This window comes from Furipterus horrens, unplaced genomic scaffold (assembly GCF_987537825.1).
Source record: "Furipterus horrens unplaced genomic scaffold, mFurHor1.1.pri manual_scaffold_7, whole genome shotgun sequence".
In the NCBI taxonomy this organism is placed as follows: Eukaryota; Metazoa; Chordata; class Mammalia; order Chiroptera; family Furipteridae; genus Furipterus; species Furipterus horrens.
The window spans coordinates 34767137-34784305 of NW_028327177.1; the positions used below are offsets into that span (position 1 = coordinate 34767137).

At 44.1% G+C, this 17169-nt stretch overlaps 1 protein-coding gene across 1 annotated transcript; it reads left to right on the forward strand.

Annotated features, from left to right (window-relative positions):
- The first annotated feature begins 8771 nt into the window (after positions 1-8771).
- On the forward strand, positions 8772-11513 carry MSC (musculin). Its single transcript, XM_090282815.1, has 2 exons — positions 8772-9541; positions 10384-11513. Exons 1-2 carry the CDS (start codon positions 9032-9034, stop codon positions 10468-10470), a joined length of 597 nt encoding a protein of 198 aa, XP_090138941.1. The 5' UTR covers positions 8772-9031; the 3' UTR covers positions 10471-11513.
- The last annotated feature ends 5656 nt before the right edge of the window (positions 11514-17169 follow it).

Consider the following 17169-nt stretch of genomic DNA (forward strand, 5'->3'; position numbering starts at 1 on the left):
TAGACTGATAACTGTCAGGTGGGAGAGGGTAGGGAGGCTAGGTGAAAAAGGTGAAGGGATTAAGAAAAAAAACCTCAAAGACAGAAAACAGTATGGTGGTTACCAGAAGGAAAGGGGTCAGGGGTAGGTAGGAGAAAGTATAGGGGAGAGAAATGGTGATGGAAGGAGACCTGACTTGGGGTGGTGAACCCACAGCACAATATACAGATGATGTATGATAGAATTGTATACTGAAACCTATATAATTTTATTAATCAATGTCACCCCAATAAATTCAATTTAAAAATATCTTCATAGAATCATGTAGAATAATGTATGACCAAATATCTGGGTATTGTGGCCTAGCTGTGTTGACACATAAAAGGAACCATCAGACGGATGACATGGTAACAAGACTCTTAGTCTAGACATCTGAGTTCCCCTTCAAATAACTATCTCTGTGACTCTGGGCAAGGAACTTTGTCTCTCTTAACCTCAATATCTTTATCAAAAAATTTGGGAAGATATTAAATTTAGTGTGCAGAATGAGAAAATAGGATAGTGGGAGGGGCCCAATAAGACTTACTCTACCTTTCTCCCCACCCCATTAAACTATACATCACATGCCAGTTAATATACATCTATGACTAATATTCAGAAATTAGAGGTTTATTGATTTAAAATACCCAGTACGAGGGAAAGAGGGAACCCAGCAGAACGAGGGAACCCAGGCCAACTCCCTGAGGTGACAGGACAGAGCTGAGAGAATGGGGCAGCTAGAATGTACAGAACAGGGAACCAGAGAGAAAAGGGCTGCACAGAGAGAAAACTGTGAAGATCTGCAGAGGGTCCTCATATTCAGCTGATCAACATAAGCATATGAGGAAACTACTGAGGCTGAAGGAGGCCCCACCAAAAAAGATTAAAGAGAACTGTGCCAGGTACTCACACCAAGCCAGGAATAATATCTGCTTCAGTCAGCCAGACTGAAAAATCTCCTGAATCACAGGGCATAGGGTTCAGTGCTCAGGAAAGTCTTGCCTCTGTAGGGGAAATAATTAGTCCTAGATTGAGCACTGCTCTGATTCCTTCTCATAATCATAAAAGCAAGACCTGAAAATGGTTACACCATTTCCAAGTAATTTACCTGCATCCCAGAACAAAGCTCAATATTATTTATCGGAAGAGAGGTATATTCAGCTCCCAACTGTCACAATATTTGACATCCAAAGAAAAGTTACTTAGGCATGCAAAACAGCAGAAAAATGTGATCCATAATTAAGAGAAAAAACAAGAGAAACTGACCCAGTCACAGAGCCCATATGCTGGCTGAACCTGCTTCTCTTTGCTTCTGTAGTGGCTGCATTCACTAAGGCGGCCCTGCTCCAGCACCCTAATTTAGGCAGCGACCAGGTCCGTCTCCCTCCTCACATAGGACAGTTATGGTCCTCTGCCTTATCTGCAGGAACTCAACTCCTGGCTGCTCCTGCCTGGTCCTGCCTGGAAGAAACCCCCAGGATCTGCCAGGAGCTTCAGCGCCACTCAGCATTCAGTTTCTGTTCCCCTGCTGGTCCCCAGAGGTAGTTTTCCTACTTTTGAACATTATTATTACCTATTCCTCCCTAAAACTCCTCCCTTGCTTTCAGTAACACCACTCTCTCTTGGCTTTCCTCTCGCCTCCCCAATCAATGCCTTCCTTTCTCTGAATTCTCGTTCTCTGCCTACCCATTGAACATGTGGACCTTTAAAGGCTCCATTATCTCCTGAAACCTTATGAAAATTCTGAAGGTTTTTCAATATGTAAAAAAAAATTAAAAATGGTATTAAAAGCTAGATTTCATTTTTATTTTTAAAAAGCTTATTGATGAAACATTTATAATAAGTGCAATTCTTTGGTTATTTAGAATTAACTCTGGGGTTGTGGCAAGTATAGTACTATATATGATAAATAGATAAATAGATAAGCAACATTAGAAAACAGGAAATATTCTTCAGAAGTCCATTCAGCAAATGAAAAATGTAATTGGGTCCCTGGAAGAGTTGACAGTAGGATAAAGCATATAGAATTTATCTGTGTTGGTTAAATGAAGGGCAAATAATAGATTGAGTGTGTGCCTCCCATTAATTATGGGTGCAAAGTGGATTGTGTTCATATGTTTGTGAATGCTTTCGATCATTAAATATTTAGGCAGTGTTTTTCATAAGCTGCTGGACACTGGGGATGCCCAGACAGGATCTGCCTTCACTGAGCTTGCAGTTTCACCTTGTCATTTCTCCTTATTTATTTTAATTCTGCTTCTTTTTTTTCCCTAAAGGAAGTTGCCTGAATGTGGCATTCCAAGGAGGCAGAGAAAAATGGTGATGAAACAAGGCATGAGGGTACCTCTACAGTTATGTCTGAAACATCATCAAGAAGTTCTCCTTTGAGACTGAACCCTAAAGAGGAATGCTGCAGGGTGGTTTGTTTTGTTTTGTTCTTTTTTTTTTTTCCCCCTGTTTGCTAACCAGCTCACTTTTCCTGATAATTGGGCAGAGCAGCACAAATAAGCTAAAGGGGGGAGGGATCAAGGAAAAGTGGATATATTTCCCAAAATACCTCCCTGTTCTCTGATCATCTAAGAGAACTCATTTAAAAATTGGAGGTCAGAGGTGCTTGGGGTTAGGGAAACAAAGTTTGTTTGTAAATTAACTAGGCCCCTCTTTTACAGAAGAGTTGGTTAAGGGACTAGTTGACAAAGTGTACAGAACTCCTGCTCTCTGACACCACAAAGTATTATATCTATTACCTGAGGACTTCCTTCTGGCGCCAGGAGGCAGTTTTCACTTGGTGTTCTACAGCAGACAGGATGGGGGTGGAGGGCTGCTAAAATAAGAGTGACACTGAGCAGGTCTACTATTGGGAGAGGGGGTAGGAAAAGAATGAGCCCCTAGGAGGGAGAATGGGAACAATAACATAATCACTGATCTTGTACCATGCTCTAAGTTTCCCAGGGCAGCCTGCATACCACCAGGCTCGTTGACCATCCCGACCACAGGACCAACTGGAGGAGGGTTATACACAAAGATTCAGCCCCAAGAAGATAAGCAAGTGGCTGTAGGCTGCTCAGCTTGTAAACACAGAGATCTTCTAACATCCACAGCAAATGGGGCTCTTTCCAGTGCTTGCCACTTGGCAGGATGTCATTCTCTCCTAGGTTAAATCAAACAAGGCATGGGACCACGTATTGGAGACCAGAGCTGTGTGCTACATTTCAAGGGATGTTTACATAATGGAGCATTGCCAATAGAAATCAACAGTAAAATAAAAATCCCCTAAGACAGAAGTTTCTTAACTTCTAAGAGTATAAGTCTGCCTCAAGGACTTTTAGAAATAATATTGTTCTAGACTGGAGCTACAGCCCAGACTAGCTCTCCCTTCAGGTGTCTCCAAGTCAATGAGGTCCAGGGAGTCTCCAAACAGATTGCTAATCTAGTACTTAAAGGTCACGTGCAGGAGACAGTCTTCTAATTAAATCTGTGGTTTGCAGAACAGTTAGGCCTTGGTGCCAGTTGACTCTCTAGAATCCACAGATATTGCTTTAAAAATATATTTTCCCAAAGCGATCTGCATTTTTAGTTGTCAAGACAATCAATGAGGAGTTTCTCCTTCTGAGTGGCAGAGAAAATCAGGTCTGAGTCTTACCACTTTCCCTCTCCCTGTTTTTGCTCTGAACCAGGGCTTTTCCTCCTTCAGCCCCCACAAATCTGTGCCCAGGTACTGGCTGCTCTGCACACTTAAGGACAGCCTCATGGGGCCACAGTAGGCAAAGATCTTGCCTCAATTCTTGGATTAATAAACCAGCCTTGGAGAACTGACTGTGTCGTGGATTGCAGACTCCTTGTGTGGAATGCGACTGTTTCCACAGGTGCCTGATCATGCGGGGGGCAGAGTCCAGGTGCCAGGAGGTCCTTATCTTCTTGAGGGGAGCAAGGGACAGGGACAGGCATTCTGGAAGACCCAGGACAGAAGCCGACCTCGACAGGGGCCATAGCTTCATGTAGACAGATGCATGGCAAGGAGGAAGGCTGGCCTAACTCTGTGACCCCACGTTACCTGCCCCAGAAGTCACCCGTACACCACGTGACCTGCACACTACAAGACCAGGAACCTTTGTCTCTCTGGAATGGGCTTGGAACTCCGTACCCAGGTCTTCTCTGAAAAGGCTGATGAACTAGGCACAGGATGTCCTTGGGGTCAAGGGCTATGGTTTCCTGTTACAAATGGCAGTGCAAATCCAAACTCCAAACGGGAAGTGTTTTTCCAAGTGCTCTGGGGCTGGGTAGATGAGAAGAGATTTTGTACATGTGGTAAGGTGCAGTCGAGATGGCAGGGACAAGCGAGAGGAGACATAAGGTCATGTGTGCTTCCTGCATTATCGTGCTTTTTCCCATGAGTATGTGCCCTCCATGTGGGCGGGAGTCAGGCTCACTGAGACCTGCTACAGCAAACAGGAGACATGCGATGTAGTTGCAGAGTTAATCCCTGAATTATCTAATGGAAATATAATGCAGGCCACATATGAAATTCTATGTGTTTAGTAGCAACTTTATAAAAAGAAACAGGTGAAATCAATTTTAATATTTTCTTTAACTCACTATATGTGAAATCTTATCATTGTTTGCCATATATTTTTTAAAAATATTCATTAGGTATTTTACATTCTTTTATTCATATAGTTTTCACAGTCTGGTGTGTATTTTACAATACTGTACGTGACTAGCCACATTTCAAGTGCTCAGTAGTCTCATGTGGCATCTGTATTGGCCAGTGCTGATCTAGGCTGTTGGTTTTTTTAGATCAAGGTTATGGGCAACTGGACAGTTCCGAACTTCAGGGGGCTGCGGGGGGACACCACTAGGAAAGTCATGTGGGAAGTACTCTATCCTTTCAAATGCAGCCCCACAACCATTTCTTAAACTCCAGCTTACTACATGTTTTGACTTGGTGTTCACAAAATACAGCTGCAGCCCCTGCTCCTCCCTAAACCCTATATCCACCAGACCTGCCCAGCTTCAGGTTTCCTCACTCTGTACCTACTACAGTGTTGGAAGGGGGAGTGGTGACAAATGGCCTTTTCTATGGTCTGTAATTATTACCCTACCTCATTTCCCCTTTATAAAAACCGAAGTCTACATTCAAAAAAAATATTTTAAACCCTGGCTGGTGTGACTCAGTTGGTTGGGCATCGTCCTGTGAACCAAAGGGCACATGCCTAGGTTGCAAGGTTGGTCCCCTGGGGTGTGTATCAAAGGCAACTGATTAATGTTTCTCTCACATTAATGTTTCTTGCCCTCTCTTTCTCTCTCACTTCCCCTCTCTCTAAAATCAAAAATAAAATAATTTTAAAATAAATAAAAAATATTTTGATATGTTAAGCATCTTTTCTGTGTTACACCTGAGCATGCTACTTTCACATGCACCACAATCTCATTTAATCCTTCAGTAATGCCAATTCAGGAATTTTATCCTAGTTTTCAAATATGCAAAGCAAGGCTTGGAGAAGTGCTGCGACTTTATGGTGAGAGAACTTGTAGAAAGAAAAAGTTCCTTATATAGTCCCATACATTTTCCCTCAGTAAGATCCACATGGGACCTGTAAAGAATATCAGGGAAAGGAACTGTGACTTCAGACCCTAGAAGCCTGCAACTAAAGCTAATGCAACATCCTGGTGCTATCTAAAACCCAGAACAAGACCTGGAGTACAAAATCTGGGTCAGCTCCAGGTTCTGACACATTAGCTGTGTGAGGTCGGGCAAGGAAATTCACAGTAATACAAATAATTAGCATTTATTGATCTTCTCCAGTGTACAAGGCTCTGCCCCAGGCAATTGCTCATATACTTCCTGGTCCTCACAACAAGACAGATAATTTATTTTATAGATTAGGAATTTGGGCCTCAGATAAAGTAACCTGCCAAAGGTCATACAGCCAATAAGCAGGAGAGTCAGGATTTGAAAACATTATTAAACATATTAATGTTTATTTTATAATGTAACTTTAACCCTATCCCATTGCATAGCTTTAAAAAAATCTTAAAGAGTTTCAAGACCACCAATGTATATCATAAACAACTGTATATATTCACATTACAAATCTATAAAGCTGTAAAGCATGGGCACATAGGAATTGTTTTTAATGTGCTTTTTTAAAATATAAAAATAAAGTATTATTGATTTGCAAGGTGTAGTAGCTTGCCAAAACAATGAAAACAACTGGGCTTTCAAAGGAGATAGTTATACTTGCACTGCTCAGCACACGAGGCTGTTATGGCCATTGAGAAGGAAAAGCAAAAGTGTTTTGAAAGCGTGAAGAGGTGAAAATGTCAAATATCATTATAGCCATATTAAAGCAAACTGCAGTTATATACTAATATGAAATATATATGAAGATACACATTCAAATCTTCATTAAGAGTCTGCAACCTGAAAAAAATAAAATATAACTAGAAAGAAATGGAGGGAAATGGAAAATAAAAGAAAGATAAAAGAAAAATAGAGAAATTAACTGGCTTTCTTGAAAAAGAAGAGAGGGAAGGAGGGAGAAGCAAGACGAAGGGAAGAAAGGGAGGGAGAGAGGAAGAGAGGGATGGAGGAAGGAAAGGGAAAAGAAAGAAGAGGGGGGAAAAGAAAGAAGGAAAAAGGAAATGAAAGAATTATGTAAAATATAAGCACAATTGTTGGAATCAGGCAGTTCTTTAAAGAAGAAACTGGCCATGACCTGCTTAGCGTTGAGGCTGGGTGCAGTTTTTGTGACTGTTTAGAGAAAATCTAGCGCTCTCCCCACCATTAATCTTTCTGAAGAAAGACTTTGTTCTGCACCTGTATAAACAATCTAGATTTTTAAAACCTATATGCCTGCTCCTAATGTGTGAGACTATGTATTTATACTGATAGCCTCAAGTCATCAATAGGCGATGCAAAATGCTGGCCTGAGATCTCCCCTTTACATCTTTTTGCTTCCCTTTCTTTTTGCTTCCTTTCTCTGCGCGTCTAGAGTCAAGTTCAAGTTCAAGCACTCTAGGAAAGATTGCTACGCTTTGTCAAACACTCCCTGCGTTTTCCCAGCCCAGAAGAAAACTAGAGACAGCGTTCTTTCTACTCAACTGATGCCAGAAGGAGCCCCTCCCCTCCCCTCCCCCTAACAAAATGACTAATTTACAGGGAGAAAACCTCTGTAAAGCTAGGGCGGGTTGGGGCGGGGAGCGGGGAAGCAGGACGGGTTGTGTGAAACATCCCCCAAGAGAAAGGCATGGCCTGGGAGACTAAGGTAGAACGATGCCTGAGTGATGAAGTCAGCCCCGGCCAGCCACCTGTTGTGGCACTTCAGGCGCGGAGCCGGGCGCATTTGTTCTGCTGGAGGAGCCTGCGGAGTGAGGCTTGTCCTGCGGCTTCCTGCCCCCTCTGTTCTGGGCTGACTGCACACCGGTCTCCTTGCACTTAGCTCAGTTTGGGAGCCTGTGGAGTTTTAGGGGAAGGACAACTAACTTCCCAAGTCCTGTATGAAGGCTTAGAGAGTAACCATACCCCAACTCTATAGTTTTAATTATTTTGTTTCTGTTTTAGGTTTTTAAAAAATTACTTAGTGGCCAGTCACATGGCGCCTAGCCCAGTGGCTGGCACACATTAGGCGCTCAGTAGCTTTCCATTGGTACCCACCTCCAAAATGAAGTCCACATCCCAAATCATGTACTGCAAAGGCCCTTCCAGCTAGAAAATCATGAGACCACGAGCAGTTTTGCCTTGTTTCCTTTGAGACGGGGAGGCCTTGTAGGGGGCAGGTTGTTTAATTTTTGGTTGGCATGGAACACGATAATTGTGGGTGCTGTTTTCTCGTTTTTGTTTTTTTATTTACTTTGGACGACTGTGCTGACTTAGCATTCTGCATCCAGGAGCGCGCTCTTCAATACACAATCTAACATAGTAATCGATTCCCTAGACTATAACTCAAATCTGTCTTATGCATTGTGTTTTTAACAACAAAATCACACTTGGAACTCTCGCAGATACAACATCCTGTGGCGTACAGCGAGGAGGCAACTGGAATGCGGAGAGGCCAGGGATCTAACCACGGATTTTGAGGACATTTCTACTTACCAGCCTGGTGATTTGGGGTCCCTTACTTAATATCTGTCTCTGCGGTTTAGCTTCAAGCTCTGCAAAGTGGAGATAATAACATTTAAGTCACAGATGTTTGAAAATGAAACGAACCAGTGTAGATAAAAGTGCTTTGTAGATCGTAAAGAAATGTCAAAGAAAAAGTAGGAAAATGAGAGATAACTTGCGGATTCTTCGATGTTGTTTGTTTTGCTTTTACTCTTGTCCGGCAGGGCTTGGATAGGCAATGATACAATATGAGTGACAAACTTGGAAAATAGAGTTCTGCTGAAGAAGACTGGGAGCGAAACAGAGGTCGCGATCTTGTGGTTTATAAGTGTCTGTCAATCTTCGCCATCGCTAAGATCAGTTGGGGTGAGAGTGGGATAGGTACAATCAAGGTCCCCTTCTTCACTCGCCCAACACACACTTACCTCACAATAACCACCTAAGCGTCCCTTGGCCCCGGACCCAAATCTCGGCTCAGCAGAGACTTCCCCTTCCCCGCCCCCACCGGCAGATGCTCTGTGCAGAGAAAAGCGGTCCCCACCCCTTCCACGCCCCCGCCCCCGCCCCATCCCCCCCCCCCCCCCTTTACAACGCCCTCTTTCTCTCTCTCTCTCTCTCGCTCTTTTTGCCGGGGTGGTTTGTTCCGAGCAGTACAGATAAATAGTCCTGTCAAAAGGCGCGGCTCGCGGTTGTGCGACCCAAGCCTGGGCCCGGCGCCTACTTCTGGCCCTGCGCTCTCCAGAGGTCGCGGCAGGGCTTACTCTCGCGGCTCCGTTCTGCGGAACCCTGGTCTCTAGTACTCCTCTGAGTTCGGTTCGGTCCCCGCCTCCGCGTAGGGGCGGAAGGCGGAGGCAGAGAGGCTGGCCTGGGGGAGAAAGAAGCGCGCGCATAGGCGTGGGGGACTCCGTGATGTCCACTGGCTCTGTGAGCGACCCGGAGGACATGGAGCTGCGGGGGCTGCAGCGGGGGTACCAGGTCCCCGCCTCCAAGAGGCTGCCCCTCCGCGGCGCAGAGCGCAGCTACATCTCTCCCAGTGACAATTCCTCGGCGGAGGAGGAAGACCCCGACGGCGAGGAGGAGCAGTGCGCTCTGGGCGCGGCGGGCGGCGCGGGAGGCTGTAAGAGAAAACGGCCTCGTGTAGCTGGGGGCGGCAGTAGCAAGAAGCCCCTCCCGCCCAAAGGCTCTGCGGCCGAGTGTAAGCAGTCGCAGCGCAACGCAGCCAACGCCCGAGAGCGCGCCCGAATGCGCGTGCTGAGCAAAGCCTTCTCAAGACTGAAGACCAGCCTGCCCTGGGTACCTCCCGACACCAAGCTTTCTAAACTGGACACGCTCCGACTGGCTTCCAGCTACATCGCGCACCTGCGGCAGCTACTGCAGGAGGACCGATACGAGAACGGCTACGTGCACCCGGTGAACCTGGTAGGGGCGCCGCGCTCCAGGCCCGGGGTGCGAGTCCGGGAAATGCCCGGAGCGCTCCTGGGAGCCTGGCAGAGTCAGCCCCCTGGAAAGAACCCGAAAGAGGGGTTCTGGTGCGGGTGGTGAGGACCCCAGTTTAGTTTCCCCCAAATCACTGGATGGGCCAGCCATGTTTCTGGAGAACCACCCACCCTCTATTTGCATCATTTTGATCATTGTACATGGTGCTATGTCCAGTGACAGCTACTGGCTAATATCCTACTTACAGGGTGAATCTGGGTTCAATTGTAAAATAAATGGCAAACACCCCTCGCCCAACTTTTTCCAGCTAAGATTCTAACAGATTTGATTGAACAAGCCCTGGTTTTTGAAAGAGAAGGAAGGCCAAGTTCTATTTAAAAGGCTTTAGATTTTTAAATTCTTGTAGAATAGCAGAGGTTTCCCCAAAAGCGATTAGTCTGGAAAGTCCCTCTCTGACTTTCCAACTCTTTCGGCTTAAGAGTATAGGGCTGATGGTGTGTGTGTGTGTGTGTGTGTGTGTGTGTGTGTGCGCGCGCGTGCGTTTGGGGGTATTATACGACAATATCTCCAGCTCCTTCAAGTTTTACCTAATGATGGTGAGAGCACAGTCCAGGAGGGAGCATGGGTGGTCCCCCTTTACGTCTCACACTATCAAAATCCATTAAATTTTAAAATCTAGTTTAGAGAAAAGACAGGCAAATTTCCAGAACACTGATAAAGTTGCTATTCAGAATCAGACTATCACAGGGTCCACTTAGGTTAGCGGTTTCGGTTTGAGACAGTCGTTTCTCCTCTTACATCAGACGCTGTTCTTGATTTTGCAGACGTGGCCATTTGTTGTCTCGGGACGACCGGACTCTGACACCAAAGAAGTTTCCACGGCCAGCAGACTCTGTGGGACCACCGCTTAGACCGAACTGGAATTGAACTCACTCACTTGGATTACTGGTTAAGCCCCTGTGTTTGGGGGCCACAGAACCCCCAGAGAATGTTTCCATTGGATTCTCCTACATACTCCTCCACCCCAGATTTCGGACACGACAGGTGGCGGGCGTGGGGGGCAGAGCCCGAGGGTCGGCGGGCGTGGCTGCCAGAACCCGGCGCCCACAGCCCCCAACTGCCGCGGATTTTGGCTACAACACTCCACCTCTCCAGAAAGAACCTCCTTCGGTTTGGGGAGCGCGGATGCATTTCCAGCCTCGGGCCTTAGCAGTGTAGACTGACCCTCACGCTGCCTTCAGAGCCCAGCGGCAAACCGCCTTGGGTTAGCTTCCAAGCTGAACTGGAAAGAAACGCATTACACGAGATGGCACGGCTAAGCACAGCTTGGCCTTTACAGTTAGGCGCGGTTAGTACCCTCTGTCAGTGACAATCCGCTTCAAAGACACAAGTCTTCACGTGAGAACCCACATCGGGCAGGTTTTTAAGTTACAAAGAGAGGAGAGTGGCTACCTCGATGGGGTTGGTATCCCATAGGGCAGCGCCCTCCAGGGTGACGGAGGTGGGGGCGCGCAGCCTGAGACCACCTGAGCTGCGTTAGCCTTAAGCGCTCACGGCCGTTCGGCCTCTCTGCTGCGGGCGGACCCTTCACTGCTGCAGAGTCCCACCCCTTCCTAACTAGGCTTTGGTCTACCCTATCCCCTCCTGGGAGTGAGCCAACCTCCGCCCCACCTTCCCAGGCGCCGTTCTGCTTCCTCTACTCCCTCCTCCCACACCTCCTTGCAGAGGTCCCTCCGACTCCTGACTGTCCCCACCTGCCGCGGGTCGCCCCTCCTACAACACTGTCTCCCTCGCCCACGCTCTTCCTCGCTCTGGGCCGCTGAGCCTTTTGGGGGGGGGGTGGTACCTAGTGACCCTGCTCAGGAGGACCAAACCGCTGCTGGAGGCTGCACTACCACAGTTAATTAGCAAATGTAAATAGAGTTATTTTTTTATGAATAATAAAACGCATTGTGAAAAGTGAGTGCCCTGGGCGTGTCAGAATGTGGTCTTTGTTGCCCTTTACTGAGTCTAGCCTGAAAGTTAACTTAAAGGTGACCTTTTGGCTCTGAACAGGGATTGGGTCATTGTCTGCAGAGTGGTGGTGATCACATTTGGTTCACTGCATTTACAAATGTAACTCTCATTAATTTCTAACTCTGTTTCTTCTCAAAGTCAGAATTACTGGAAGGCAAGAATTGGAGGCTTAAGAGGCCCTAAGAGTCTTCTGGGGCTGTGTTGAAAGGTACATGCTCTTCAAAATAATATAGGTGCATGTCTCTCTCACACAAACATACGCAACGCTTTCTCCAGCCTGAAACACACTCCAGTGCTTACGTTGCAAGTAGTTCAAGAACCCCAACAGTTCACACACCAGAGAATGTATGTGTGTGTGGGGGGGGTGTCTTAGTTTAATGGCAAAGTAAAATTATAATACAAGACACCAATTTGTATTTCAGTAGCATTTTTTTTTCTTCTTCTTTCAAACAATGTTGATATAGCGTTTTTAGTGTTCACCATCTCATTTTCTTTGTTATTTTCTTCCACTTTCACTGCAATTTTTGCAGGAGGTAATTAATTACTTGGGAAACCCATCATACACTTTTTTAAATGCTGGTCTTTTTAAATGCAGCATTCTCTTTGTAGAACAGTTAGAAAAGTGAGAAGGGCAAAACTACCTAAATGATTGCCGGGTTTGAGGGGTATCCTTTATTTTACCAAGTCGGCAGTCAGTTTTCTTGACCAAGGGAAGTACATACAGCTGGAGTATGAGTGGTGAGAGAGAGGTGGGGAGCATGAATGACTTCCTGTTTTGACCTAACCCAACCCAAAACTCTGGAAGACTGCTTTCTGACACCATTTTCTTGGGCTTTTGTTTATACCCAGAGGATTCCCTTTCCCCTCATCCAGTTCTCATCCTCTAAAACTGGGCTCAGGGTTTACATTGGTTGGTTTCTGTGGCATCAGGGGCTTCGGTAAAAAACAAACAAACAAAAAACAGAACAAAAAAACAAAAACTCAGGAATAGAGAGTGACAGGAATCGCTAGGTTACTCAAAGGCACTTGAGCTGGCCCTAAGTTCTGGCTGGCCGGCTTCTCTGTGGTGGGGTGTCTGCAGGAGTCAAGGTCTTTTCCAAAGCTTCCAGCAAATGAGGTACTTTTCAAGGAGAAGGCAGCACAGTAGTACTTTAAGGTGAGCCTGAAAGTCTACAGAACCCAGCTTGAAATCCAAGCTCTGCCACCTCATGGACTAGTGACCATACGCAACCCTTGTAAGCCTCAGTTTTCTCATCTCAGAATGGGGTAATAACGTGCCTACCTGAGAAGATTTTTGTCAGGAAAACAGTGGGATAATATTTAAGCAACCATTCTAAAAGGCAATGAGCAGCACCCTAAATGCTAACCACTGAAGGGAAAGGGTGGAGAGCATGTTTTGGCAGAAGGGAACATTTTAAACAGGTGGGGATAGTTCAGGAATCCAGTCTAAGATTGAGTCCAGTTTTGAGATGCCTGAACTACAACTGTAAAAGAGCAGGGAAAAAAAGACAAGAAAAACAAAAAGACAGGCTATATTTGTAGTGAATACAGGTAAGAACAAGCATTTGAATAAACAAGGAAATATTAAGGCAAATTCTCATAAATAAAAGTATTTAAAATATGTGTTCCTATAATTATATTCTCTCAGCACACTTCAGGAGTAAACTATGGTTTTCCGCCCCTACTCCGTCGTTCCCTGCCGCACACATGCACATTAAGGTGGGACTATTCACTGACTCACTGGGACTGTTGTACCCTGCAAGCTCATTGCTATTGCCACTTTATAATCCTATAATTTACAGAGAAGAAAAAACTTTCTCAAGAATTGTTTGCTTCATGGTTTCTATAAAAAGTCCAATGCCAAGAATTATGTATTTGAAAAAAGAAGAAAGAAAGAGGTCAATTTCTAGTAAGTCCCATTGAAAAGTAATTGCTCAAACTTCTAAGCAGAGGTTGCTCTTAGGAGAAGCCTTAAGCACCTTGAACCAATCTTTTTTCTTTTTCCGTTTTTTCTTTTAAATTACATTTTACATTCAATATTATTTTGTATTAGTTTCAGGTGTAAAAGATAGTGGTTAGACAAACATACTTTACAAAGTGTTCCCCCTGTATTTCCAGTACCCACCTGGCACCTGGCACCATACGGTTGTCACAATGTCATTGATTCTATTCCCTGTGCTGTACTTCACACCCCTATGACTATTTTGTAACTATCAATTTGTACTTCTTAATTCCTTTACCGTTTTTACCCAATCCTTTTGAACCAGTCTTTTTTGTGTTCTGAGTGATAGAAAGGTATTCCAAAACATTTCTTACTTTTTTTTTCTTCATCATTTTTCTTTAGGAATTTGGGTTGAAGAAATAGGGACTGGGGCTGTGGAAGAGAGGAGTTAAGAGAAAAAGAGAAGTCAGCCTGTTCTTATGTTTACCTCAATTTTATTACACTGTTGTGAGAGAAAAAAAATGGAGCGGGAAAAGTCTAAGAAATATAATGTAAAAAGTACTAAATAACAAATAAAATGAGTAAATTGAAAAATACTCTTCCGGGGGGCTTTTTGAGGGACCAAAGCCTTATTATTAGTGATACTGACTCAATCAAAGAGAACAGAAATCCCCTTTCACAGGCTCTTCCTAAGATGAATATTTTAAAAGAAATGCTCTCGGCACTGTAATTTTGAAACATTTAGACGTTTCTCTTGGTGGTGAGTGTTGAGTTGATTTTGTGCATATTCTTCTGCTCTGAGCCCCAAGGTACAACTTCACTGTAATGTGACAGCTTCCTCAAGAGACAGTGAGGCAATGACAATTACAATTTACAAAGCAGATTTTTTTTTATAGGCACAGTCCTCATCTACTCCCACCCCCATAATAAATACTTCATAATTTTTAAAAAAATAATAAGGATATCTCTCCATAAAAAAGAACTAAGTGGAACACATCCCAATTTAATAGGTAAAGGTGAACAGTTTGGCTACTACCTTTGAAAAAATTAAAACAATAACCGAGAAAGTCATCTCAGTCATGTTTGAAAGGGCAGCAAATGGGGAAATTCATGACTGACTTCTCACTGCTGACTTCTAGGAAAAGTCACTCAGAGGTACAGAGTGGCTCCCTTTGCACAGAGCACCTGACTCGCCTCCTTCCCCAGGGCACTCTTGCTTACCCACCAAAAGGAGGCCAGTGTGCTTATCTTTGCACTCACCTTCATCTATTTTTCTATTCTGTTCTGCCCTTTGTGTTATTTTTCTTCTCTTTTCCACAACAGTGAAAAATTGGTCCACAGAAATCCTTGGAATCCGTGACTCTAAGAAGGTGTGGCCAGAACCTGAAATGTACATGCAGCATGTAAGCACAATTAGCATTAAGGCACTAGTTACCTTGAATGATCTCATCCCTTGTCTGTTCTACCATCACCTTGTGGCAAAGTGGCTTGTGGAGCAATTTAAGAGCACGGGCTTTGGGTCTGGCAAAAATTTAGTATCTGTACTGATTATTACTATTGGCAGTAGAAATGGGGAGGAGTGGAGGGCAAGGTGCCAAGGACTTTTATTTTTTACTTTTCTTTTTTTCTTAAAACAATTGATATGTTATTTTTAAAATTTAAAAAAATGATTGGGAGATGCTGCATCAAATGTAGCTGGTGGCAGTCTAGTCCCACCGTGTCCTAATCTGCATCTTCTGGGGCTGGTTCTCCTCCATGAGGCAAGTACATATGTCCTACCTCACAGACCATTTTCAGAATAGATTGAATGAGATAATTCTATTAGGCACTTTGGAAATGTCCCACTGATGCTAATTTTTAAAAATTGTAGTCTTAATTTTCTTTTCTTTCCTTAGACAGTAGTTTAAACATCCTTAATCCTTATCTGTATATTTGTCCCATCATTCCCCTTTGCCACTTTTACTACCTTACTTACTCTTTTATGCCACATGTAATTTTCCTGTATTGATTTTTTAAAGCCAAGGAGCAACTTTCACTTAGTCTCCTCTTAAAAAATGAAGATCATATCACTCAACACCAAAAATTATCCATGGGATAAAAAACAAACATTTAAAAGTGCAAGATAGACCAATGGATTTTGATGTAACAGAGTACAAGAAGTTCATTGATATGACTTCAGATGCCACAATGCAGCCAACCTTTCAGAAACGGTACTTTTGGAGTCTTGGTATAGTATGAAAGAGTATCCACAATTACTTGAAATGGCCATTAAAATACTTCTTCCTTGTACAACTTTCTATCTGCATCAGGCTGAATTTTCTTCATACACTTTCACCAATAACATGCCACAACAGATTAGTGTATAAAAGCAGAATTGAGAATCCTGCTATTTTTTATTAAGTCAAATATTAAAGAGACTTACATAAATATAAGATTATGCCACTCTTCCCATTAAAATGTATGGAAAACATAGCTATTTTTATTTAAAATATGTTATTTACATTCACATGTAGTTTATTAGTATTTTAAAATGAAATTCTAAATGTTTTCTCTCAGTTTTGATTTTAAATCCAGTAAATATTAACAGATAAACAAAAGCTTTTCAGGAGCCCTTAATAATTTTTAAAAGGTGAAGAAACCAGAGACAGGAAAATGTCTGAGAACCTCTGGCCTAGATAATTTCTAGGGCCCTTTTCATTGATTAGATTCCACATTTTCTTAATTCTGTAGCAGTCTCGGTGGGACAGGAATCATGTCTAAGATGGATATAGGAGCAAACATTTGGTCAGAAAGATTTGCTGGAGAGGTTAGGAAGATGACTTTGATGGGTCAGGCTTCCTTTATGCGACATTCCGGTCATCCAGCCAGGCAAGCACCTGGGCTGGTGCCTGAGCTGGTTTCACACAGGATGCTCTCAGAAGAATTTCTGTCCCACTTTCTACTCTTTCTGCTCCATACTCATCTCTAGCCTCCTATTTAGGCCTTTTGTAGCCAAGCTGAACCTGGCTTTCAGATGAAAGGGAGAGTATTGTACAGCCTTAAACTCCTGATTTTGAAACCTCTTTTCTTTATCCCCTATATTAATATTCTCTGAAGGCTATGTTAGAAGCAGAGTGTTACATGGTCCTGGCAAAGAAATTTATTTCAGGAAATGTGGGAATCATTTCCATTGATCTTCAATAAAGCATTTTTTATCTGTAGGTTTTCCAAGTAGCAGACAAATATACTTATTAATGATAATGTTGATTATCTTACAGAGAAGGAAAACTCTGACTCCAAAAAACCTCCGCTGCCTTGCAGCATACCTCTTCAGGGGAAAGGCTAAGGGAGTAAACCCCGACAGAAAATCCGGAGCCGGAGTCCCTAAGGCGGTTTGACGTTGTAGTCAACACCGGCAACTCCTGCGGCGCACCTGAAGCCAAGCTGTATTGACTCCGTCTTTCCCTTGGACCCTTCAGCTGCGAAGAGAGGGGGGGGTCTGCTGCATGGGCAACAGCAGACCCTCCATATCACCCTGCCCAGGCTCTGTAGCTTCAGCTTCACTGGAGAGGACACTCCAGCGTCATCGCAAGATGTCGATTCAACACGGGAGGAGACAGATACCATGTCACTCCCGAGTCGGACTGCACAGCCATTCTCAGCGGTGCAGATA

Bases quoted from the DNA above. Each gene is read 5' to 3' on its own strand.
- MSC (XM_090282815.1), top strand. From the start codon at position 9,032: ATGTCCACTGGCTCTGTGAGCGACCCGGAGGACATGGAGCTGCGGGGG. The intron at 9,542-10,383 runs GTAGGGGCGCCG...TTGATTTTGCAG, and splicing joins ACGTGCACCCGGTGAACCTG to ACGTGGCCATTTGTTGTCTC.